The sequence below is a fragment of the Oryctolagus cuniculus genome, chromosome X, assembly GCF_051225735.1.
Source record: "Oryctolagus cuniculus isolate XC-2025 breed Fujian yellow rabbit chromosome X, ASM5122573v1, whole genome shotgun sequence".
In the NCBI taxonomy this organism is placed as follows: domain Eukaryota; kingdom Metazoa; phylum Chordata; class Mammalia; order Lagomorpha; family Leporidae; genus Oryctolagus; species Oryctolagus cuniculus.
In genome coordinates this window covers 50,703,309-50,729,121 of record NC_142888.1, presented here as the reverse complement: position 1 = coordinate 50,729,121, position 25,813 = coordinate 50,703,309, and the positions used below count along the sequence as shown (strand labels likewise).

Sequence of the window (25,813 nt, the reverse complement as noted above, 5' to 3'; positions counted from 1 at the left end):
GGCACCGGTTCGAGTCCGCAGCCTCTCTCTAACTCTGCCTTTCAAATAAATAAATTTTAAAAAAGGGGGCTGGCGCTGTGGCGTAGTGGTTTAAGGCTGCCGCCTGCAGTGCCGACATCCCATGTGGGCGCCAGTTCGAGACCCTGCTGCTCCATTTCTGATCCAGCTCTCTGCTGTGGCCAGGGAGTGCAGTGGGCCCTGCACCCCATGGGAGACCAGGAAAAGCACCTGGCTCCTGGCTCCTGCCATCGGATCAGCGCGTTGCGCCGGCCGCAGCGCTCCGGCCACGGCGGCCATTGGAGGGTGAACCAACAGCAAAGGAAGACCTTTCTCTCTGTCTCTCTCTCTCACTGTCCACTCTGCCTGTCAAAAAAAAATAAAAAATAAATAAAAAAATTTAAAAAAAGACCATGAGTCCCATATCAGAGTGCCTGGAATTAGTACCCACCCCTAGCTCCTGACTCTAGCTTACTGCTAGAGAGGAGGTAATGGTGATGGCTCAAATAATTAGGCACACTAGCAGAGAGCTGAGTTGGAAGCCAAGTAGGAAAGACTCATGCTGGCACTCTGATATGGCCCACCCAACAATGTCTACCCCATATAATAAATGTAAAATTTTTTATAAAGCTCAAAACATTGGTGTTCTATAGCATAGTAGGGTAGCTATGATAACATACTGTATTTTTCAAAAAAGCTGGAGGAGGGGTGGGCATTGTGGCCCAGCAGGTACTGTTCCTATCATGTTAAAGCTTGATTTTAACACATATATTTGGGGCCAGCGCTGTGGCATAGTAGGCTAAGCCTCGCCTGTAGTGCCACCATCCCATATGGGCATTGGTTCATGTCCCAGCTGCTCATCTTCTGATCTAGCTCTCTGCTATGGCCTGGGAAAGCAGTAGAAGATAGCCCAAGTGCTTGGACCTCTGCACCCACGTGGAAGACCCAGAAGAAGCTCCTGACTCCTGGCTTTGGATTGACTCAGCTCTGGCCGTCACAGCCATTTAGGGAGTAAGCCAGCGCTGGCCCCTCAAATAAATATTTTTTTAAATCTTAATTTAAAAAAGTCTCTTGCACTAAAAAATAAATAAATAAAACATAACATGAATTGGGCCCAGCATTGTGGCACTGCAGGTTAAGCAGTCTATATCACTGCCATCACATACAGATTGTTCCAGGATGCTGGCTTTGGCCTGACCTAGCCCTGGACATTGCAGCAATTTGGGGAGTCAATCAGCAGATGGAAGATCTCTCCCCCATTTGTAACTCTGTCTTTTTTTTTTTTTTTTTAGGATTCATTTTATTTACTTGAAGGTCAGAGTTACTCAGAGAGAGAGAGGAGAGGCAGAGAGAGAGGTCTTCCATCTGCTGGTACACTCCCCAGATGGCCACAACGGCTGGAGCTGCACTGATCTGAAGCCAGGAGCCAGGAGCTTCTTCCGGGTCTCCCACATGGGTGCAGGGGCCATCTTCCACTGCTTTCCCAGGCCATAGCAGAGAGCTGGATCAGAAGAGAAGCAGCAGGGACTAGAACCAGCGCCCATATGGGATGCTGGTGCTTCAGGCCAGGGTTTTAACCTGCGGTGCCACATCACCAGCTACTGCCTTTTTTTTTAAAGTTTATTTATTTATTTATTTGAGAGATAGAGTTACAGACAGTGAGAGGGAGAAACATAGAGAAAGGTCTTCCATCCACTGGTTCATTCCCCAAATGGCTACAACAGCCGGAGCCAGGCCGATCCAAAGTCAGGAGCCAGGAGCTTCTTCTGGGTCTCCCACGTGGGTGCAGGGGCCCAAGCACTTGGGTCATCTGCTGCTGCTTTCCCAGGCCATAGCAGAGAGCTGGATTGGAAGAGGAGCAGCCATGACTAGAACCAGCGCCATAAGGGATGCCGGAACCGCAGATGGAGGATTAACCTACTGCGCCACAGCGCCGGCCCTGTAACTCTGCCTTTTTAAAAAATATATATTTAATTTGTATGTTTTTAATTTTGTCAGTCAGGGTACCTTTCATTAGAGTTAGTTCACTTCCATGGCTTGTTTTTAGATTTATTTATTTATTTGAAAGTCAGAGTTATGGGCAGAGAGAGAGAAAGAGATCTTCTATCTGTTGGTTCACTCCACAAATGGCTGCAACAGCCAGGGCTGGGCCAGGCCGAAGCCAGGGGTATCTTTCAAGTCTCTCATGTGGGTGGTAGGGGCCCAAACAATTGGGCCTTCTTTCTGTTGCCTTTCTAGGCCATTAGCGGGGAGCTGGAGTGGAAATGGAGCAGTGAAGACACAAGTCAGCGCCCATAGGGGGATGCCAGCGTTGCAAGCACTGGCCCCAACTCTGCCTCTCAAATAAATAAATAAGATAAATAAATAATAATAAATCATAAAATCTTAAAATTTATTTATTGGGGTCAGCACTGTGGCTTAGAGGGTAAAACCGCCTCCTGCAGTGCTAGCATTCCATATGGGCGCCCATTTGAGACCCAGCTGCTCCACTTCCGATCCAGCTCTCTGCTATGGCCTGGGAAAGTAGTAGAAGATGGCTCAAGTGCTTGGGCCCCTGCACCCACGTGAGAGACCCAGAAAAAGCTCCTGGCTCCTGGCTTCAGATTGGCGCAGCCCCAGCCATTGCAGCCAATTGGGGAGTGAACCAGTGGATGGAAGGACTTTCTCTCTCTCTCTCTCTCTCCCTCTCTCTCTCCCTCCCTCCCTCCCTCCCTCTCCCTCTTTGCCTCTCCTCTCTGTGTGTAACTCTGACTCTCAAATAAATAATCTTTTTTTTATATTTTTATTTTTTATTTTATTTTTTTTGACAGGCAGAGTGGACAGTGAGAGAGAGACAGAGAGAAAGGGCTTCCTTTTGCCGTTGGTTCACCCTCCAATGGCAGCCGCGGCTGGCGCGCTGCGGCCGGCGCACCGCGCTGATCCGATGGCAGGAGCCAGGTACTTATCCTGGTCTCGCATGGGGTGCAGGGCCCAAGCACTTGGGCCATCCTCCACTGTACTCCCTGGCCACAGCAGAGAGCTGGCCTGGAAGAGGGGCAACCGGGACAGAATCCGGTGCCCCGACCGGGACTAGAACCCGGTGTGCCGGCGCCGCAAGGCGGAGGATTAGCCTAGTGAGCCACGGCGCCGGCCATCAAATAAATAATCTTAAAAAAAGATTTATTTATGTATTTGAGAGGCAGAGAGAGGGAGAGACAGAGAGAGGTCTTCCATCTGGGTGCAAGGGCCCAAGAACTTGGGCCAGCTGTCACTGCTTTCCCAGGCCAAAAGCTGGATCTGAAGAGGAGAATCCAGGACACGAACTGGTGCTCCTTTGGGATGCAGATACTGGCGCTGCAAGGGGAAGCTTAGTCTACTAGGCCTTGGTGCTGGCCCCTAAATAAATCTTTTTAAAAACATATGTTAATTAATGAACTCAAAAAGCTGAGAGAGGAAGCCAGCATTGAATCCCAGAAAGTTAAGCTGCAGCTTGTAACTCTAGCAATGCATATCAAAGGCAGTGTTCTATTCCTGGGGCTAGGCTTCCAAAGGAACTAGGGAGCCTGGGAAGCAGCAGGGGATGGCCTGAGTGCTTGGGTTCCTACCATCCACCTGAGAGATCCAGATGAAGTTCCTGGCTCCAGGCTTTAGCCTGACCCAGCCCTAGCCAGCAGTTGCAGCCATTTGGGGAGTGAGCCAGTGAATGGGAGATCTCTCTCTCTCTCTCTCTCTCTCTGTGTGTGTGTGTCTCCTTCTCTGTCACTCTTTCAGATAAATAAATAAATAACTCTATATAAAACAGCAACTAGAGGCTTTGTTCAACTGTCTATCAATGTAGGTTCTTCACTGTAACAAATAGATCACTCTGGAGAGGATATTTATAGTCCTAGAGGTCCTCCCTTTATGGGCAGGGGTATATGGGAACTCTTAGTACTGCCTGCTCAGTTTTGTTGTGAACCTAAAACTGTTCCTAAAAAATCATCTTTGTTTTCAAAAATTAAAACCCATAGACCATAAACACATTATGCAAATAATGGGCTTTGGTTGATAATTAGGTATCAATGTAGGTTCTTCATTGTAAGAAATTTATCACCCTTCTCAAAATGTCGATAGTTCCCAGGCTGTGCCTGTGGGGGCAGGAAGTATATGAGATCTCTTGGTACTTTCAGCTCAATAAATATTGCTGTGATCTTAAAACTTCTAAAAAGTAAAGTCTATTAAAATAAAAGCTAATGACAAATGAAAATGCTCCCAATGGACTGTTAGACTTTTTTAAAGGAATTAAGATATGATCCTAATTTTGTAGAGGAATTCTATATACTTGAATGAATGGATAGGGAAATACAGGAAAGAAAGTACTCTAAAATATTAAGAATAATTATCTCAGTATAGTGGGAATAAGCATGAGTTTAAAAATAATTTTAATATTACTTCTATCTTCTATTTTTTTCCGCTGAGCAGATATTGTTTTTATAATCAGGAAAAATATTAACATTTAAATAAAGATATTAATACTTATTCGCAGAGTTATCATGAAGACTAGAAATAATATTCCAGGGGGGTCCGTGCTGAGGCGTAGTGGGTAAAGCTGCTACCTGTGATGCTGGCATCCCATTTGAATGCGGGTTCATGTCCCAGCTGCTCCTCTTCTGATCCAGCTCCTTGCTAATGGCCTGGGAAAGCAATGGAAGATGGCCCAAGTGCTTGGTCCCCTGCCACTCGTGTGGGAGACCTGAATGAAGCTCCTGGCTCCTGGCCTCCACCTGACCCGGTGCTGGCTGTTGAGGCCACCTGGGAAATGAACCAATGGATGGAAGATCTCACTCTCTCTCTCTTTCCCTCTCCCTCTCTCTGACTTTCAAAATAAATAAATAATAAAATTTTTAAAAAGAATTACTATGTATATAATGTTGTATTTATGAGATACATACACATTAAAATAAATTAATTAAATAAATAAACATAATTTGCCAGGCACACTGTAGATTTTCATTATTTTGGGTTTATTACTCATTTTTAGAAATTTTTATTTATGTTATTTTTATTGCTTGAAAGGCAAAATGACAGAGAGAGAAAATAAGAGAGAGGGAGAGAGAACTTGCCTTCACTGGTTTACTCCCCAAATGCCCACAAAAGGTGAGGCTGGGCCAGGCTGAAGCCAGGAGTCTGAAATTCCATCCAGGTCTCTCATGTGGACTGCAGAAGCAAAAGTACTTGGACCATCACCTGCTGCCTCCCAGATGCATTCATTAGTAGGAAGCTAAATCAAATTGGGAAGTAGCTGGGACTCAAACCAGCTCTCTGACATGGGATGTGGATATGTCCCAAGCAGTGGCTTTACCTGTTGTGCCACAATGCCTACTCCTCAAAGTTCTTTTTTTTTTTAATTCTGTATTTAAAAAATTTTAGGAACTGACATTGTGGTGCAGCAAAGTTAAGTTAAGCAGTAAGTTAAGGTGCTGCTAGCAATGCTGGTATCCTGTATTGGAGTGCCTGGTTCAAGTCCCAGCTGTTCCACTTCCCATCCACACCTGGGAAGGCAGCAGAGATTGCTGAGTGCTTGGGTTCCTGCTACCCACATAGGAGACCAGGATGGAGTTCCTGGCTCCTGGTGCAGCTCTGGCTGTTGCAGCCATTTAGGGAGTGAACCTATCTTATGGAAGCTTGCTCACTCTCTCTCACTCTCTTTCAAATAAATAAATAATTAAAATAAATCTTTTAAAAATTGTAATTGACACATAATAATGGTATATATTTATAGGATGCTAGGTGATAATTTGATCCATGTATACAATGTCTAATGAGCAAATCAAGGTAATATGTATTTCTAACTCCTTAAACATCTATCATTTCTTTTTTTTTTTTTTTTTTTTTTTTACAGGCAGAGTGGACAGTGAGAGAGAGAGACAGAGAGAAAGGTCTTCCTTTTGCCGTTGGTTCACCCTCCAATGGCCTCCGCGGCCGGCGCGCTGCGGCTGGCGCATCGCACTGATCTGAAGCCAGGAGCCAGGTGCTTCTCCTGGTCTCCCATGGGGTGCAGGGCCCAAGCACCTGGGCCATCCTCCACTGCACTCCCTGGCCACAGCAGAGGGCTGGCCTGGAAGAGGGGCAACCGGGACAGAATCCGGCGCCCCGACCGACCGGGACTAGAACCTGGTGTGCCGGCGCCGCTAGGCGGAGGATTAGCCTAGTGAGCCGCGGCGCCGGCCAACATCTATCATTTCTTTGTGTTATTTAGGACCCTCCAAACTACTCTTGTCTAGATTTGTTTTTTGACTGATACATAATAATTGTGCAAGTTTATGGTAGTTCTTTATAAAATGTGTGATAAATTTGTGTAAGCTACTACACTATAGAACACTAGAATTTACTCTTCCTATCCAACTGCATTTTGGAGTCCATTATTCAACCTCCTATCCCTCTCCTAATTTCTAGTAACCCCACCCCATAAAATCAACTTTTATTTCATAAAGCACATAGTTTACATAAGGGCTCCCATTTTGGTGTTGTACCTTCTATGGGCTGGTTTTTTAAGATTTATTTTATTTTATTTGAAAGCCAGAGTTATAGGGAGAGACACAGAGAAAGAAGTATTCCATCCGCTGATTCACTCCCCAAATGGCTGCAGTGGCTGGGGCTGGGCCAGGCCAAAGCTAAGAGCCAAGAGCTTCATCTGGGTCTCCCACATGGGTGCAGGGGCCTAAGAACTTGGGTCATCTTCCACTTCTATCCCAGGAGCATTAGCAGGGAGCTGGATCGGAAATGGAGCAGTTGGGACTTGAACCAGTACCCATAAGGGATGCTGGTGCCGCAGGCAGAGGCTTAACCTTCTATGCCACAGCGCCAGCCCATGGGCTTTACACATAAACACACACACACACACACATAAAGATTTTTAGAGCAGTTTTAGGTTCACAGCAAAATTACCAATTAAATACAGAGATTTCCCCATATACTCCCTATTCTCACACAGACACAGCCTCCCTGATTTATCAGCATGCTGACTGGAGTGGTACATTCCTAAGAATGATGAATATACATTGATACATCACTAAGAGCATGCAGCATTCCTGTTGTTATATATTCTATATATGTTTAAATAACATGTATTCCGACATGTGTTCTGACATGTGCCACTATGTATAAATACAGTTTTACTACGCTAAAAATCCTCTGTGTTGTTTGTCATTAGTTTAAGAAAAGTGATTGTTAATGACTACGACTGTGTGAATTAATTTGATCAATCCCCTGTTATTGGACATCTAGATTGCTTCCTTAACTCTGTTTTCAAGATGAGAGCGCTAAGGTCTATGACTTGACAAGTGAATTGTCCAAAATCTCCCGGGTAAAAACATAGGCAGAGTTGAGATTAACAACTTGACCAGAAGAACCCACTCACTCTTATGCCACCACATTACCTCTAGAATTCTTTTTTAAAAATATTTTATTTTGCATTTTTCAAATTAATCTTCTTTACTTCCAGAATTAATAATACAACATTAATACATTCTCCTTAGGTGGTCTCCCCTTAACTTGAAAGCTAGTGACCAGATACTCTGCATGGGAAGACAGAAGCCAAGGATCCAAGGATGGAGCTGAGTGACCCAGCAACAAGCAGAAAATGCAAAGGGGGACATAGGAGGACAGAAATAAGCAGAAGGTGGGAGACTGGTACACGGAATACTGGTTAAGATAAAGGAAAAAGGAAAAGATAAAGGGAAAGCTGAATTTGGGACGGCTAAAAGGAAAAAGAAAACTGTTGCTTTATCTCTGTATATAGGAGAGAGCAAAGATAACCTCAAGGCCATGTGGGGAGGTAGGAAGGATAAGGTTTCTGGGAATGTGAGTGAATGAGAAAGGGAGGGTAAAACTCCCAAGGACTACGAGGCTGGGAGAGGCTTTAGTGTGGGAAAAGGCAAAGGCTGGAGGGTAAAGAGTCAGCCTAGCTTAGGCGCTGGGCAAGGAACGTATAGCCTGAGACTCCTTTAGCAACTCAGCTACTAAATGCTCAGGAAGGTAGGGGAAGCGGGATTGTAAAGTGTTCTAACTGTAATGAGGACTGAGCATGGAGCATGGCACGCTTTTTTTTTTTTTTTTAAGGCAGCAGGCCTCACGCTAGTGCCCCCTACCCCTGCCCCACTTCGCCAGCCTTCACCTCAGCCACACCCACACGCTGAGGACCATCCAGGAGGGGGAGCGTGAGCGCGCGTGCGTGCTCCCGCGTAGGAGAGGCAGAGACAGAGATGGAGACAAAAAGAGACAGGAGAGAGTGAGAAGACTCAGACAGACAGGTAGACAAGGGCAGAAAGGGCTGGGCGGGGGGAGTAGGGGAGAGAGAGAGAGGAGAGCGAGCTCTCGGCCCTACTGAGGAAAACTACTGGGGATAATGCAGGGAGTTCCTGCAGGAAGACTGGGGAGGAAGATCCCAGAACTTACCCTAAGAGCGTTGAGGGAGTGGGGGGGTAGCTTTGCAGGACTTGGTGTGGGGGTCATCAGGCAGTAATGGTTACTGCATAGGCGTTGTCACTGAGCCAGAGCCATTTAACCCGCCCTGGGTGACTGGAGACCAAGCTTAAGACACCCCATAACTGTGACTCTGACTGCTTGGGGGGGCCCCCGGGGCTGCAGACAAGGGGAGGAGGGGCACGTGAGGGCTAGGTCCCTGCCTCCCCTTTCCTCCGCTGTCACTCACTACCCCAACAGTCGCCCTGGGGGCGGGCCCCGAAGAGGTGGGGATGGGGGGAGGGTAATCTTGGCAGGCGCCTGCTGCATGGCGTAGGTAGGGACTGTTGAGGGGGGCGGACGCCAGGGGGTTGAACACGAGTGGGAAGCGAAGAGAGACACGGGGAGGGGGAGGGGACCGGGAACCATTTGAATGAGAGGAGGGGATCACGGGTAGAGTGGGCTCCAGGAGGCAGGGCGGGCACGGGTGTGACGGGGTGGGGGGGGCCTAGACTCTTGAGCCAGGTAAGGAAGCAGGTGCGTAGGTCCGTGTTTTTTTCTATGGTTTGGTGTACGAGATCTTTCGGTGGATAGGGGACGCCGTCTTTTCCGGGGGCGGGCTTCAAAGCTCCAGAGGCTATCTTTTCCTCCTCAACTAACGGGGCCCCGGGCGGGGGCTCAAGCTCCATCTCCAGTGACTGTGCTCCACTCCGCAATTTCCAGGTGGCCACTGGGCTGGGAGTCTCGCGCCGGGGGCCGGCGCTGTCTCGCGAGCCCCCTCCTCGAGCCAGCCAATGGCGTTGGTTTCTGGCGCCGCCCGCCCGCCTGGTGCAGAGCGCTGGGCGCTGCGAGCGGCGCTGCCATTTAAAGGGGCCGCGACCCCTGTCCCGGCTGCTAGGGAGGGAGGTGGAGAAGGAGCGCGGGGCCGTCGCTGTCTGCAGTTCTAGGCTTGTAGCCGTTACTGTAACCCCGCCGCAGGTAGGGGTCGGGCCTGGTCAAGCCGAACCGAACCTGCAGGCGGGTTCTCTCAGTAGCCGGGAGGGGGGTCTGAGGAGAGATCGTAGCTCCAAAATGTCTTCCTGTAAATGCCTGAGGTGGGGGGTGGGCAACAGGAGAAGGAAGGGCTGAGGGAGCAATGGGAAAGGGGGACCGGGCTGAGGAAGTGGGCTACCCTGTGAGGTAACTAGGGGGGAAGGGGTTAGGAAGGGCAGTTTGTGGGGGCGGGGGAAGGGCTGAGGGAGGACCATGCAACGCAGGGAGGGGGGGTGGGGCCAGACAGGGTGGGTGAAGACTGAGGAGCTGGGGGTCTCTAGGAGAGTGGGGGGGGATAGAAACTGAAAACGCAGGGGCGGGAAAGGCTCCTGGTGGCGACGGCCCCAGGAGGTTGCAAGGGGGCGTTCAGCCTGAGTTGGGGGGGGGTGAAAGGTAAGGGGGGAGGGGAACCGGGAGTTGCAGTCGGGGTGGGGGGGGCGGGGGTGCCGGGCGGGGGGAACGACTGACTGACTGCCTAGTGAGTGTGGGCACGGGGCCAGGGCCGAGAAGGCCACTCCCCACAGGGGGCGCTGTAGGTGGGGGTGTGGGGGGAGTGGTCAGTAGGACCAAAGCCTGTAGAAACGCCTGTCGCCTGTGGTAGGGGGCTGTTCTTGAGAAATCCAAGTGGATGATGGGGTGTGTCCCAGAGCCTATATAAGAAGGGGTTCTGGCTAAGACCGCCTCTCCTGCCCCTTCTTCTACTCCTCATCTGCAGCCCCTGTCCAGCCATCCTCATGGACCCCAGTGATTTCCCCAGTCCATTTGACCCATTGACCCTGCCAGAGAAGCCGCTGGCTGGAGACCTTCCAGTAGACATGGAATTTGGAGAGGACCTGCTGGAATCCCAGACTGCCCCAACTCGCGGATGGGCCCCCCCTGGCCCTTCTCCATCCTCGGGAGCCCTGGACCTGCTTGATACCCCCGCTGGCCTGGAAAAAGACCCTGGAGTCGTCCTGGATGGAGCCACTGAGCTGCTGGGGCTGGGGGGGCTACTCTATAAAGCCCCCTCCCCCCCAGAGGTGGACCATGGTCCTGAGGGGAGCCTTGCATGGGATGCAGGGGACCAGACCCTAGAGCCTGGACCAGGGGGCCAGACCCCTGAGGTAGTGCCACCTGACCCAGGGGCTGGGGCAAATCCCTCTTCCCCCGAGGGGCTGCTAGAACCTTTGGCTCCAGATTCTCCAATAACCCTGCAGTCCCCCCATGTTGAAGAGGAGGAGACCACCTCCATAGCCACGGGGAGAAGGGGCTCCCCTGGGCAGGAGGAGGAACTTCCCCAAGGGCAGCCACAGAGCCCAAATGGCCCCCCTAGCCCTTCAGTGGGAGAGACTCTGGGGGATGGAATCAACAGTTCTCAGACCAAACCTGGGGGCTCTAGCCCTGCTGCACATCCTTCCTTGCCAGGTAGGTTGCCCAGTCATCTGGAGACTCAGGCTGGGGAGAGGGTGGGGGTTGAGGAGGGGTGGTTGGGTGCTTTGGGAAGTGGCCAGAGGAGGGTGGAGAGGGAAGAGTAGTGATGTGTGGGGAAGGAGTTGTTGGGGCTTGGGGGGGAGGAGTGGAGGTGTGGGAGAAGAATAAGGAAAGTAGGGGCGGGGGGGGGAGCACAGGGGCTGTGTGGGAGGAAGGGGGTGAGGCTTAAGGGAGTGGGATGGGAGGAACAGATTTGGTGGGAGAGGTTCCTTTTCTCCTATGCCAGTGGGCTTTTGGTGCCAGGGTCCTTCCTTCAGGATTTTGGGCTTCTTGGGTCTTAAGATCCTTCCAGCTGTTTGGTTCAGTGCGGGAGTGGGGTTTCTGGGATTGAGGGATGGTATCTGGATTCTGGCGCCCTCAGTGACAAGCATTTCAGGGGGTGGTGCAGATGCAGGGTCTGGGGTTGGATCTTTGGGAGGGGAGGGACAGCCGGGACTTGAGACACTCTAGCTTTTGCCCTGTTCTGGTGCTAGTGGTATGCCTGCAGGCTGTGACCAGGGGGACTGGGGACTTATATAACCACCCAAGTCCAGGGGCACCTTCCCATACACTGGTGCTCCCCTTTCCTCTTGCTACCTTTGGGTGGTTGCCTTTGGTTTTGTTGGCAAAACAGAAAATTCTTAATGAAAGGTGTGTTTACCTGTGCTTCCTTCACTCCCAACGATTGGGACAGACAGCTGGTGGAAAGGGTAGGATTCCTTTTTCATGGAGGTTAGCTGCACGCCCTGCCCCCCTACCCCGCTTAGTACAGAGCCTGAGGTAACCCTGAGAAGGGCCCCAAGAAGCCACAGGCACTCGAGTTTTTCCTTTCAGTTTTGAGTAAGTTCTTCCCCAGGAATGGAGGTGGGGGTTGGGCTGGGGAGGGGGTGGTGAGGGCAGGCGCAAGATTTAGGCTGCCTTCTGCTTCCTTTGCAGGAGATGGCCTGACTGGGAAGGCAAGTGAGAAGCCGCCAGAGAGGGTGAGAGGGGGAGGGGATTGCAAGGAGTCTGGTTCCCCCTATAGCTCTGGGAAGGACAGACCCTTCATTTTCCCTCCCAGATGTTGTTATGTGGAGAGGGTATGCAAGGAGAGTTAGGAGGAGGGAGGGAGGAGGGAGCTGTGGGTCTACTGCTTCTTGAGGAGAAACTCCAGCCTCCTTTCCTCCCCTCCTCCTGAGGCTGGGCCAAGGGTCCTACTCTCAGCCTCCCTCCCATCTCCCATCTCCTGTCCCCCCTCCAACCCTCATAACTAGTGTTAGCCTGGCCCTGGTGTCAGCTTTCCACCCCTCCCGTGTTTCCAAGGTACAGAAGAGAAGCGAGCGCGTTAGAAGAGCAGAGCCTCCCAAACCTGAGGTTGTGGATTCCACTGAGAGCAGTGAGTAGGATTGGAGGAAGTGTGACCTGGAAATTGTGGGTGTGGAAAAGAGCCCGAATTGGGAGATGGCAGGGCGTGGAGCCGCTAGCTCCTGTAGTCTCTCTCCACGCAGAGTGTGAAGTGCCTGTCTCCGCTATGGGTTGGCATGGGAACTAGGGGCAGTGGGGGAAATTGAAAACAAGAGCAGGGAGAGTGGAGAGTTTCCGGTTTCAGCTGTGTCATCCCTGTCCCCAATCTTCTCATTGGGAGCCCCTCCCTGGGAGATTACAGAGCAACCAAGGGCCAGAGTCACCAGTGGCTTAAGATACCAAGGTAATGGGGGTGGGGAGGTAGAGGCCAGAGCAACAGGAATCCCAGCATCAGGACTGAAGTGACTTGGTCTGGCTCATGAAGTGGCCGGGACCTGTTCTGGTGGCCTGTTCTCACTACCCGCCCCCCTGCACCCCCTTCCTCAGTTCCAGTGTCAGATGAGGATTCTGATGCCATGGTAGATGATCCCAATGATGAGGACTTTGTACCATTCCGGCCCCGGCGTTCTCCTCGCATGTCCCTACGCTCCAGTGTGGCACAGAGGGCTGGGCGCTCCTCAGTGGGCACCAAGATGACTTGTGCACACTGCCGGACACCACTGCAGAAGGGGCAGACTGCCTATCAGCGGAAGGGGCTGCCTCAACTCTTCTGCTCTTCCTCCTGTCTCACCACTTTTTCCAAGAAGCCCTCAGGCAAAAAGACCTGTACCTTCTGCAAGAAGTGCGTGAGGGCCCTGGATGGGGAGGTGTGGTAGGGGGAGGGACAGGGATCAGAGTTATGGGTAAGACAATGTTTTGGCAGGAACCTGGCAGAACGGAGCTGGGCAAGAAAGCAGTTTAGGGAGGGGAGTCAGAGAGTATCTGGCTCTGTGGTCATCATGGGAGCTGCTGAAACACGAAAGTGGTCTGGGGTGAATATTCAATTCTGTTCCCACCTCTAGGGAGATCTGGAACACCAAGGAGTCGGTTGTGGCGCAGACCGGTTCCGGAGGTTCCTTCCATGAGTTCTGCACATCCGTCTGTCTCTCTCTGTACGAGGCCCAGCAGCAGCGCCCACTCCCCCAGTCTGGGGATCCAGCTGATGCCACTCGCTGCAGCATTTGCCAGAAGACCGGAGAGGTGAGGACTCTCACTGGGGGCTGATTTACAGAGCCTGGCCAGCCCTGATCTGCGCCTCCAGTCCTGGGGCTGCAGGGGCCAGGCCCTGTGGAAAAGGGGAGTGGGGAGGAAAGGCAGCCATCATGAGGGAGCTTATTCAAGGAGAGAGCTTCTCCAGGATGTACGCAGCTGGCCTTCCTTTGCCTCCCAGGACCTCACCTTCAAGCCGGCAGCCTGATGTACAGGTTGGGGGGTCCCTGGGCCCACTGTCTGCTGTGAAGGTGTAGGGTGAGGTGGGGGCCGTCCTTGCAATTGGGTGGGCGGTGGTGGCCCAGCCCTAGCTCAGGATGTGTGTGTGTGTGTGGCAGGTTCTGCATGAGGTCAGCAACGGCAGCGTGGTGCACCGGCTCTGCAGCGATTCCTGCTTCTCCAAATTCCGCGCCAACAAGGGACTGAAAACCAACTGTTGTGACCAGTGCGGGGCTTACATCTACTCCAAGACGGGGAGCCCTGGCCCCGAGCTCCTCTTCCACGAGGGCCAACAAAAGCGGTTCTGCAACACAACCTGCTTGGGGGCATACAAGAAGGTGGGGCCGAGGGAGTAGTGCATTAGAGGGCTGTGGAAGGGGGTGTGGTCCTTGGGTGATAAATAAAGGTGCCTGACAGGGTCGAGGCTGGGAGAAATAAAATAAATAAAGGGGGTTTCAATTGTATCTGTTATGTTTTATTTTTGAAGCTGGCTGGTGGATACACAGGTCTTTGTTATATCATCATCTATACTTTTTTGTATGCCTGAAATATATGTTTAAAAAATTTAAAAAAAATAAAAGTGAAGGGACAAATCCAGCCTCAGCCTCTCCTTCCCCATCCTCACAGAAAAACACACGTGTGTACCCCTGTGTCTGGTGCAAGACCCTGTGTAAGAACTTTGAGATGCTATCACATGTGGATCGGAATGGCAAGACCAGCCTGTTCTGTTCCCTGTGCTGTACCACTTCTTACAAAGTGAAGCAGGCAGGGCTCACTGGTAGGTGCAAAGCCCTCTTCTTTGAGACCCCTGCCAGCCTTCCTTCTACCTCCCATACTCCCCTCTTTTAAAGTAATCCCTGCTGCCCGACCTCAGCCCAACCACATCTTCCCGTGGGTTTTCTGTTCCATCTCTGCACTGCCTTACACCTTCTGTGTGCTCTCTCTTCTTTCTCGCTCTCTGCTTCTCGTCTTCCTCTCTCTCTCTTTCTCTTTCTCTTTCTCCTCTCTCTCCTCTCTCTCTCTCTATGCCCCAGGCCCTCCCCGACCCTGCAGCTTCTGCCGCCGCAGCCTCTCTGACCCCTGTTACTACAACAAGGTTGACCGCACAGTCTACCAGTTCTGCAGCCCCAGCTGCTGGACCAAGTTCCAGGTACTCCAAACCCTGGACCAGGGATAAAGGGTGTAGCAACATAGAAAGGGAAGGAAAATTGGGGTAGGTAGGCCTGGGCAGAGCAAATTACAAGCCTGATGCCCCTGCCCACTACCACCGCACACATCTCGCCCCTCCCTTACTTGTCTTCCTTCCCTCCAGCGCACAAGCCCTGAGGGGGGCATTCACCTGAGCTGTCACTACTGCCACAGCCTCTTCAGTGGCAAGCCTGAGGTCTTGGACTGGCAGGTAAGACCCCTAACCCACTCCCCGACGTCTAGCCACATGACCAGGCATCTGTCTGTCTGAAGGGGTCCTTCCGCTTGGCTCCTGCCAGGTTCAGATGTCACAGCCCTGTCCTCCCCACCCTGTGCCCCCATCTCAGGACCAGGTGTTCCAGTTCTGCTGCCGTGATTGCTGTGAGGATTTCAAACGGCTTCGGGGTGTGGTGTCCCAGTGCGAGCATTGCCGGCAGGAGAAACTCCTGCACGAGAAACTCCGATTCAGTGGGGTGGAGAAGAGCTTCTGCAGTGAAGGTAAGGGAATGGGGAAGGGCGAGAAGACTCTGTGCCTCCTAGCCAGGGAGAAAGAAGGGCAGAGAAGGGAGAAAGCTTGAAAAGTGGTCTATGGGGGCAGGACCTTCTCCGCCGGATGCTCTACATTTGTCTGTCCTGAGGCCTTGGGCACCAGGGGCTGTTTACAGAGAGGTTCCAAGTATAGTGCCTTGAAAAGGTTGCATCTCAGGCCCTCTATCTCTGGACTCTTTTTTTGCTCTTCTCTTCCCAGGCTGTGTGTTGCTATATAAGCAAGACTTCACCAAGAAGCTGGGCTTGTGCTGCATCACTTGCACTTACTGCTCCCAAACCTGCCAGCGTGGGGTTACTGAGCAGCTGGATGGCAGCACCTGGGACTTTTGCAGTGAGGACTGTAAGAGCAAGTACCTGCTATGGTATTGTAAGGTAAGGTGGGTCAGCACTTTCAAAAGGAGGGAAGAGGGTGGCAGGGAGCATGGACTGTGGTACTGGGGCTGGGACATGGGCAGATCTCCAGGGACGGGAGCCAATCTCCAGTTTGCAAGTTGACCCAGTCTCCAAGGGGAGGAACATGACTTATCCCAGGGGAAGGGACCCAGCACATTTTAGGGAGGCAGGTCTGACCATCCTGTTGACACCTTCAGGCTGCCCGGTGCCATGCCTGTAAGCGCCAGGGGAAGCTGCTGGAGACCATCCACTGGCGTGGGCAGATCCGTCATTTCTGCAACCAACAATGTCTGCTGCGCTTCTACAGCCAGCAGAACCAACCCAACCTGGATACCCAGAGTGGGCCCGAGAGCCTCCTGAACAGTGAGTCCCGGGCAGGGGCACACTCTGCCAGAACTGGCTTGGACTCTTATAATTGTAGGCCCAGCCCCTTTCTTCTTCCCCTGTTCCGTGCTCCTCCTCCCTGGCCAGAGCTACCGGTACTGTGCTCTCTTTTAACTTCTGGACCCTGCACGTATCTAGGGGGAGTCTTGTTTAAAACTTCTGCATGAGATCCTATTGATTTTCTGTAAAAGATATGTTTTTAGGGAGTGGAGGCCTCCACAAATAGGAGGGAATCTTGCAGGGGTTGTAGTTAGTTTTCAGAAAGAAGGACATGTCAGCATAAGCTCTGCCTTTGGTGAGACTGAAGACTTCTGTTATTTCTAGAATGTTAGCTTAGCTCCCCTACAACTCCAGGGATATCAAACTCCCGAGAGCCATCTCAATGGAAGAACTCAAAGTGGGAGGTTTGGGGAGAAATGTAATATTTCATTCTACTTAGCTGCCAGGAGTAAAGACTCTCCCTAGCTACTGTTGCTGGGGCCTAGAGGAGACTAGAACTGGGCTCATGATGAGGGGAAATCCTAGATTTGCAGTTTCTATTTGGGGTACCTTTTAAAGACGTTCTCTTGGAAGAGGGGTGAGGAAAATAGTCAGCTCCTTCTTCAGGTGAGGGCATTCATTTGTTTTCATCCACAGGTCAGTCTCCTGAATCAAAGCCCCAGACACCCTCTCAAACCAAAGTGGAGAACAACACATTGAGGACCCCAGAGGAAAATGGGAATTTGGGCAAGGTAGGGGCAAAAGCCAAGGGGAGGACAGGCTCAGAGGAGGGTACAGTAGTTGGCAGCACTAACAGTCCTTTGTCTCTACAGATCCCTGCGAAGACCAGGTCAACTCCAACAACCCCCACCCCTCCTCCACCCCCACCTCCCCCAGCTACACCCCGCAAAAACAAAGCTGCCATGTGTAAGCCACTGATGCAGAATCGAGGAGTCTCCTGCAAGGTGGAAATGAAGTCCAAAGGAAGTCAGACAGGTGAGCCAGAGTGCCTTGATGTCACAAGCTGCATTCCAGAGTCCTAGGCCTTCACCCTCATTTCTAGGAGCCAGACAAGGGAATTTCTGAGGTGGTTGACATATCATGTACATAGTTGTACTGGAATCCCAGAATGATCTCTCCACCTTTGGTTCACTGAGCACATGTGAGAGCTTTTAGGGATGACAAGCAAGCATCAGGTCCTAGGTCAGATGTGACCTGTCTAGCAGAGGCTCTGAGAAGACTCCTTTCTTGTCAACAGAAGAGTGGAAGCCACAAGTGATTGTGCTGCCCATCCCAGTGCCCATCTTTGTGCCAGTGCCTATGCATTTGTACTGCCAGAAAGTCCCTGTGCCTTTCTCCATGCCTATCCCGGTAAGTTTCCTTGCCCTTCCTGGCCGGGTCCTCCTTTGCCCTTTCAGGATGAGACCTACCCTTTCCCCCTACTCTCATCAGCAGCCCCTCTAGTCTGCTGCTGTGGTTCTTGGCTTTTAGTTGGGATTCGTGCTTCCAGGTGCCTGTGCCCATGTTCTTGCCTACTACCTTGGAGAGCACAGACAAGATTGTGGAGACCATTGAGGAGCTGAAGGTGAAGATCCCTTCCAACCCTTTGGAGGCTGACATCCTGGCTATGGCAGAAATGATTGCAGAGGCTGAGGAATTAGACAAGGCCTCATCTGACCTTTGTGGTATGCCATGGACAGTGGTGATGAGGGAGACAGGGTGCTACCAGTCTGTCTCTGCCTAAGGGGGTGGAAAGTGGTGATCTCAGTGCCCAGTGGAATCGGGGTGGGGGAGGGAGGGCGATAGTTGGGATCAGCCCTTAAAGGCCTGTGAAGGTGGTAGGTAGGAGCTGCAGCCATTGTATCATCTTCTCTGCCTCCCAGATCTTGTGAGTAACCAGAGTGCAGAGGGACTTCTGGAAGACTGTGACCTGTTTGGGCCTGCTCGAGATGATGTCCTGGCCATGGCCGTCAAGATGGCCAATGTCTTGGATGAGCCTGGGCAAGACTTGGAGGCAGACTTCCCTAAGAGTGAGTAGGATTCAAGGCATGTCCTCTGAGTTTGGTAGCATTTGTGCCATCAGAAAGGGAATTTTACTCATGTGACAGCTGAGCATGACCCTAAATTGTGGCCCTAAGATAGAAAACCCTCCCAAGGGGTAGTGCCAGAAATACCAGGACCAGTATGCCAATTTAGACTTCTGAGTCTTGTTTTTTGTGTTTCTGAGGCTTTTACATGACTTTTATGGTTGAAAAAAAAGAAAATACAAAAGTTACCATTTTCACCATATTAGTGTACAGTTCAATAGTGTTCAACACATGTTGGGAATGTGTTGTGTTTTTGTGCCTCTGACTGCATTTTTTGGTGTAGTGTTGCTGGTTCCTGCTGAGTCCTCTGAAGCTGAGAGGCTCATCTTTTTTTTTTTTAATGTGAAAGTCAGAATTCCAAAGAGAGGAGAGACAGAGAGAGGAGGGAGATCTTCTATCCGCTGGTTCACTCCCCGAATGGCTGCAATAGCCTGGGCTGGGCCAGGCCAAAGCCAGGAACCAGGAGCTTCTTTCAGGTTTGCCATGTGGGCGCAGGGGCCTAAGCACTTGGGCCATGCTCTGCTGATTTTCCTAGGCCATTAGTAGAGAGCTGGATTGGAAGCAGAGCAGCCGGGACTCGAACTGGCGCCCATATGGAATGCCAGCATTGCAGGCGGCAGCTTTACCTGCTGTGCCACAAAGCCGGCCCCTGAGAGTTTCATCTTGAGTCAAGTGGGCAAGTAGCAGGGATGGGATGGGAGAACTACGGAGCTGAGATCTCAAGCAATTGATTTCTTCTTCCTTTCCTTTCTTTTAGATCCTTTGGACATTAACCCCAGTGTAGACTTCCTCTTTGATTGTGGCCTGGTAGGGCCTGAGGATGTGTCTACTGAACAAGACCTTCCCCGAACCATGAGGAAGGTAAGGGCTGGAGCTACTGTATACACCAAAGAAGGCTGGAGGCCCAAAGGGGAAGGAGTGCTTTTGGAGCCAAGCATCAGTCCCCTGGTGGTAATCACTGTCTCAACTACCTTCCGTGGTGCTCCGACCCTGCCTCTGCCATCCCCATCCTTTCTCTTTCCCTTCAGGGTCAAAAACGGCTGGTGCTTTCGGAAAGCTGTTCTCGGGACTCCATGAGTAGTCAGCCTAGCTGTACTGGACTCAACTATTCGTATGGTGTCAATGCTTGGAAGTGCTGGGTGCAATCAAAATATGCCAATGGAGAGACCAGCAAGGGTGATGAGCTGCGCTTTGGCCGTAAGCTCCCAGGGGAGGAAGGCAGAGACCAGGAAGATGAGGAGGAGGTGGAGGAGGGGAAGGGGAAAGGGGCTGGATCTGAGATTCAGCTGAAGATGTCTAGGAGTGATAAAGGTGTGGTTGCTTCAGGGTACCCTGTGAAGGTGAGGAGGAGGTGTAGATGAAAGGGACATACTGCCTAGGTTGGGGGCTGAGGGCCCTTTTTGTAATTGGTGGGTTTGTTCAGGAGTAAGTGTGACTAAAGGAAGAAGAGATTAATGGTGATGGAGCTAAGTGAGATTCTCCAAGTAGAGTTTTCTTAATCCACCCACCTCTACCACATATCACTGCAGCCAAACCCATGCGTATCAAAGAGGATATTCTCGCCTGCTCAGCTGCTGAGCTCAACTATGGCCTGGCTCAGTTTGTGAGAGAAATCACTCGACCGAATGGTGAACGATATGAACCTGACAGTATCTACTATCTGTGTCTTGGCATCCAGCAGGTACTCCTCGCACACCACCTCACTTCCTGTCACTTTCAACATAGCAGGCAGGACCCTACCAGAAATGCTTCTGCCCTCCTCCCTGATCTTATCTTGTCTCTGACTCCAAGCTAGCAGCTTGCCTTTATTCTCCCAGTCCAGAGAGAACATGAGATGCCAACATTCTTCCCAAATCAAAGCTGCATTCCAGGACTGTTGACCAAGGAGCAGAATTCACTGCTGTCTGGGTCCCTTTTGTAACCCTTAAGCTGGGCTCCTTGAGAGGTGGCGTAATGCCTAATTCCCATGGGGAGAGGTCAGCCATGTGTCACCTGATGGCTGGGGTGGGGTGCTGGGTGGGAGGTGCGGGCTAGCTTCTAAAGACCATCTCCTCTTGCAGCAAAGCCTCAGGGCTTTTGAGTGCTGGGTACGGCAGGAAGAAAGCACTCAGGGCCACCCAGTCAGGCAACTGTCTCCCATTGCGTGCTAATTATCAAGGACTCCGTGCCCTGCAGTGTTCAGCCTAGTTGTCTTTCCTCTAAGACCTAAAGTCTGGCTTTACATGTGTCTGTTTTTCTTTCTGCAGTACTTGCTGGAAAATAACCGAATGGTGAACATTTTCACAGACCTTTACTACCTGACTTTTGTTCAAGAACTCAACAAGTCTCTGAGTACCTGGCAGCCCACACTCCTCCCCAACAGTAAGGGATGGGGACTTAGCAACCCCTACACCCTTTCCTCCATCCTTCCCTTATGTCATTCCAAGAGTCCTGTGCATTTTGGTCAGCCATTCTTCATAAGGGGTCTGAGGGCAGAAGCACAAACTAGATACCTTAGGGTTTGGAGTTAGAGGAGCAGGAACCCATGTCCTTAAACATGAGGAGGGGATCAAGACTTGGGCCTGAAAAGCTATCTCTGGGACCAGAACAAGGTGGACTGGGTTTGGGTGGTAAGTGAAAAAAGAAACCAAAAGGAAGTTGTGGGGCTGCTCGAGGCTTTAACATCCCCCTGCCTACACAGGTGCAAAACTACAGTTAGGTGCTACATAACAACACTTAGGTCCATACCAGACCCCATATGTGACAGTAGTCCCTTAAGACTGTAAGGGAACGGAAAAATTCCTGTCACCTAAGGGTGTCATACTGACCATTGTGTTACAGTTACCTACAGCCTTCAGTATAGTAACATGCCAAACAGGTTTGTAGCCTGGGAGCAGGAGGTTCTACCACATAGTCTAGGTGTGCTATAGGCTAGACCGTGCAAGTGTGTGTGTGTGAGTGTAGTCAATGATGTCCACAAAATCACCTCGCAACACATTTCTCAGAATGTGTCCTCCTCAGTAAGCAATTCAGGACTGTATGTGAAAAGACAGTGGCCCAATCCTACCATGTGGTGGTGGAGTGGCGGGGTCAAGGCCTTGGAGCCAGCAGTCATGTAACCCAACAAGAATCGCGTGGTAAACGCTTGGGAGAGGATGACCAGGATCAGGAGCAGCTGGGTTTGGGGAGTCCATCCCTCCTCACCGGCCTCTTCCGCTTGTCCATTGCAGATACGGTGTTCTCCCGAGTGGAGGAAGAGCACCTCTGGGAGTGTAAGCAGCTGGGGGTCTACTCACCCTTTGTCCTTCTCAACACCCTCATGTTCTTCAACACTAAGTTTTTTGGGCTGCAGACAGCTGAGGAACACATGCAGCTCTCCTTCACCAATGTGGTACGGCAGTCCCGCAAGTGTACCACCCCTCGGGGCACCACCAAGGTGGTGAGCATCCGCTACTATGCCCCAGTCCGCCAGAGGAAAGGGCGAGGTATGAGGCTGCCCCCTGCTTTGTTTTTGCCCCCTTCTCTGCTTTCCCTTCCCATGCCCCACCGTAACCCACTGTACCTGCCCTAGTTGGCCCTCTCCTTTGCTACTAGCTTCCCTCTCCTTCCCTTCCTGTGTTTGCAAAAGGTGGAAATGGTCAGCCCTTCTATCTGATGGGCAGTGGCTCCTGCACAAATAGGAGGTCACTCGGCTGCCTGTTTCCCACCTTTCCTTTTTTCAGGGCTATTGACTTGCTTTCCTAAGTTTTGGGGGTGGCAGGCTGGTAGGGAGCTGTTGGATGTGTTTCACTGCACAGGAGAGTTGACAGCATGAATGACAGGCTTTCTGCAATTCTTTGCCAACAGGCATAACAGGGGCTGCACCTTGGTTTCCATTCTTTCTGGTCTCGGAATTCTGTCCCGTTTGAGTGCAGTTTCCCAGGTCCCTTCCTGGGCCCGTGCCTCAACCTCCACTAATGCACAAGAGATTGGGGCCATCACTGCCTTGTCCCAGAAGGCAAGTCCAGCCTCGCAAATAGGGTCTGTTTTTATCAGCTTGTTTGTATAACTTCTGAGATCACCTCCTCAAGAAATCAGCTTGGGGGAGATTATAGAGTCTTTGGCAGTGAGAACCGGGTGGGGCTGGAGAGCAACACCCTACAGGATGTTGGGTTGCTGCGGAGAGACTGACTGGCTCTTCTGCCTTTATTTCTTCATGAGATTGTATTTTTGTGTCCTGAGGCCTCCCTCTGGGCCACCTCTTAGAGGTGGCTTCTTGAGCCTGTTGCTCTGAATGAGTCTGGCTCTTTTTCCTCTCCTGCAGACACAGGTCCTGGGAAACGGAAGAGAGAAGATGAAACTCCTATCTTAGAGCAGCGTGAAAACCGCATGAATCCCCTCCGCTGCCCTGTCAAGTTCTATGAATTCTATCTTTCAAAATGGTAAGTTGGCAGGTTTGTAGGAATGGCCTTAGCCCGGGGACCCAAGGGATCTACTTGACCTTGGTACTGATCTTCTGTCCTACCACTCCCCTGCCACCGTTATAGTCCTGAAAGCCTCCGGACTCGAAATGATGTGTTCTACCTACAACCTGAGCGGTCCTGCATCGCTGAGTCACCTCTCTGGTATTCTGTGATCCCCATGGACCGCAGCATGTTGGAGAGCATGCTCAATCGCATTCTGGCTGTGCGTGAGATTTATGAGGAACTGGGCCGTCCTGGGGATGAAGACCTGGACTGAGCCCATGTGCCATCCGTGTCCATCTTTCACATCATGTCTGTCCTGTGGCCTTGTCCCACAGAGGGACTGGCCCAGGAACCAAGGCTACTCATTCTGAAGGGCCCTGACTACTCCTTTCTACTCACCTGTTCCCTACCTTCCCTTGAAACCCCTGGCTCTTACCTCCTTCCATACCACTTGATAACCATGGGGCCCCAGTCTTCTGTACTCCCGGTGATGGGCAAAAGCCAGCTAGCCCATTTTCGTTATGCTTCAGAGTAAACCCCTTCTGGGGCCAGACTCTGGGTAGAGTGTTAACAGCTCTGGTGATCCTGTTGGCTTTGGGTTTCCTGACCCATCCTGCTTAGGCAAAGCCCCTTCTTCCTGGGTCTGACCTAGGGAAGAACCCAGCTGCCTTCTCTGCCCTGTGCCCAATCCCTTCTCTAGTCTTCCCCAGTACCTCGTGAAAGGGTCTTGTCTGAAAGGCATGGAAGAAATGATGAACAAATGTTGAGGGGACCATCTACCTAAAACACAGACCTTGGGCACTCTTCCCCTCCTGCAAGATAATTGATTTGTTGGCACCCTCTCATCACCATGTCCCCTCACCATCCCACCCTTACAAGCGCCAAACCTTGGTGCTCCAGTTAAAAAAAATTTACAAATGCTTTCTTTTCCTCAAAGGCAGAGAATGACTCTTAAAGTACAGGAAGCAGATTCCTGTTGTGCAGACTCTTATCCCCTTGGTTTACGTGTTTGTCTCTCTCTGCCATCTTAGGTTGGCATGAGCCATGGTGTCAACACGCTTAGCCCCCTCTGTAACAGCCTCCCTTTAGTTCAGTGGACAGAGCTCCCAAGGCAAAAACTACCTTCTGACCTGGCTTGGGGCTGGGTTTCCTGCTCTTGTTTTAGGCTCCCAGACGGGGGAGGAGGGACACCGACTCGTATGCATCTTGCTCATAAGAGCCAGGCCAAGCTTGTAGGGGCCTGGGTCGTGCAGGATGGGATCTGTGGTCAAAGGATAGTTGAGGAGCTGTGGGCATGGGTCCTGCCTCCACTACCTACATCTCTCTTCCCCGTCTTGCCTTTATAGTCCCAGAAAACTCTTAGCGTCTGGCAAAGGGGGTACCCAGTTCTTTCCCTGTTGGCTTTGCTGTTCCCCAGCCTCTTTTTTGTGTTTTTATAACTGTCACCAGTTTAGCCACTGTTTAAATTGTATATATTGTTCTGAGGCACCTGGCCTGTCCCTTCGGTGAGCCATGCCCGCCCTTGTGTTGTAGTGAGAAGCTGTTGTCACGACTAACCTTCTGTCTCTGGAATTGTTTGTTTCAAATAAAGAGTTAAAATTGTTTTTTGCCTTTTCTGGGGGAGGGAGAGCGGTGTTTGGAGGGGTAAGGATATGGAGCAGCAGTTCTGGGTAACTTCAAATCTCTCAAAGTGGCAGGAAGTCAAGTGTTCCATCTCAGTTTGAGAACCATTCTTATCCACCTCGCTGAATGAATCCACCAGGAATGCCTTCCTCTCTATGAGAAGTCTCCAAACACTAGAGAACAAAAATGGTTAGTCAGCAGCCATCCATCAAGGACCTAGATTGTATGCCTCCAAGAAGACTAAGATTAATTAGACCAGATCGTGTCCCTAGGTGAGGGGAGGCACTGACCAACACCCAATTAGCGGTAATACCGGCAGGATGAAATAAATGATGCTATGGGAGAGCAGAGGAATAAGGCACTCATTTCAAACAGGGAATTGAGGTTGAGATCTGTTGCTTTAGGGAGGAGCTCCCTAGAACAGTATGAAGGATGAGGGGTTGGGACATGTCTGAAAGCCTGCAGATCAGTGGAAGGAGTCTGGCTAAGAGATTCTGATGCCTCAGTGGAGGCTGTGGAGATAAGAAAAGAAGAGAGAAGGTGGGTTAAAAATAAATTTCATAGAGGTTGAAGTTCAAGGCTACAGGGCCTGATGACTGACTGGAAGTGAGGATTGAAGGAGAGGGAAGCACTGAGCATGGTCTCAGGTTTCTAACCTTGACGACTAGGAGAATGAGGTAACTTGAACTGAGAAATGAGCAGGTTTTTTTTTTTTTCCTTTTTTTGGTTTTCAGGATTTTCTTTGAGCAGAGGTACAAGGAAGTTGGTCCTAGGTTGAGGTTCTGATCATGTTGGGTTTGAGACTCCATTGGAACATCCATGTGGGAGACCGTGCAACATGACAGCATAGCAGAAAGAACCCCAAAACTTCATTTTCTAACCACAGTTCTGCCATGAAAAATTGGGTAGGCCTACCTTTTTGAGCCTTATCTAAAAAAATGAGTTTAGGGGCAGGTGTTTGGGACAGTGGTTAAGATCCCTCTTGGGATTGCCAGCATCCCATATCTGAGTGTCTAGGTTTAAGTTCTGGCTCCACTTTCAATTCTAGGTTCCTACTATTGTGCACCCTGGGAGGCAGCAGGTGATGGCTCAAGTACTTGAGTCCCTGCCACCCATGTGGGAGGCCTGGATTGAGTTCCAGCCCCCTGGCTTTGACCTGGCCCAGTCCCAGCTGTGTGGGCATTTGGGGATTGAACTAGCAGATGGAAAATCTCTGTATTTCTGTCTCTCTGCCTTTGAAATAAATTTTTAAAAATTAATACTAAACAATTAAATAGGGACCAGTGTCATGGTGCAGTGGGTTAAAGCCACCACCTTGCAATGTCAGAAGCACACTTGAGGCCCAGTTTGAGTTCTGGCTGCTCCACTTTTGATCTAGCTCCCTGCCAATGCACCTGGGAAAGCAGTGGAAGATGGCCCAAGTACTTGGGCCCCTGGCGCTCACGTGGTAGACCCAGATGGAGTTCTAGGCTCCTGGCTTTGGCCTGGCTCAGCCCCTGCTGTTGTGGCCATTTGGAGAGTAAATCACCAGACAGA

The 25,813-nt window shown here is 51.0% G+C and overlaps 1 protein-coding gene across 5 annotated transcripts; it reads left to right on the top strand.

Moving 5' to 3' along the window:
* Positions 1-8,139: 8,139 nt before the first annotated feature.
* On the top strand, positions 8,140-24,256 carry ZMYM3 (zinc finger MYM-type containing 3). Of its 5 annotated transcripts, none has more exons than XM_070067119.2 (25): positions 8,140-8,267; positions 10,166-10,854; positions 11,836-11,879; positions 12,208-12,274; positions 12,730-13,024; positions 13,245-13,422; positions 13,770-13,988; positions 14,278-14,428; positions 14,685-14,800; positions 14,963-15,049; positions 15,186-15,336; positions 15,587-15,759; positions 15,978-16,143; positions 16,801-16,895; positions 16,977-17,139; positions 17,402-17,514; positions 17,654-17,828; positions 18,027-18,173; positions 18,988-19,091; positions 19,259-19,427; positions 19,760-19,911; positions 20,477-20,591; positions 21,440-21,694; positions 22,513-22,630; positions 22,736-24,256. In XM_070067119.2, exons 2-25 carry the CDS (start codon positions 10,185-10,187, stop codon positions 22,926-22,928), a joined length of 4,116 nt encoding a protein of 1,371 aa, XP_069923220.1. In that variant the 5' UTR covers positions 8,140-8,267; positions 10,166-10,184; the 3' UTR covers positions 22,929-24,256. The 5 variants fall into 5 exon arrangements, with proteins under 5 accessions (XP_069923220.1, XP_008270983.1, XP_008270984.1 ...); XM_008272761.5 differs by having other exon boundaries at positions 12,202-12,274; XM_008272762.4 differs by lacking the exon at positions 8,140-8,267 and adding an exon at positions 8,718-8,755 and having other exon boundaries at positions 12,202-12,274.
* The last annotated feature ends 1,557 nt before the right edge of the window (positions 24,257-25,813 follow it).

What these genes read in the sequence shown, in the direction of transcription:
- ZMYM3 (XM_008272761.5), top strand. Translation starts at nt 10,185, where the DNA reads ATGGACCCCAGTGATTTCCCCAGTCCATTTGACCCATTGACCCTGCCA. An exon ending in TGTGGATTCCACTGAGAGCA is followed by an intron (nt 12,275 to 12,729) that starts GTGAGTAGGATT and finishes CCCCTTCCTCAG; the next exon opens with TTCCAGTGTCAGATGAGGAT. An exon ending in GAATTCTATCTTTCAAAATG is followed by an intron (nt 22,631 to 22,735) that starts GTAAGTTGGCAG and finishes CCACCGTTATAG; the next exon opens with TCCTGAAAGCCTCCGGACTC.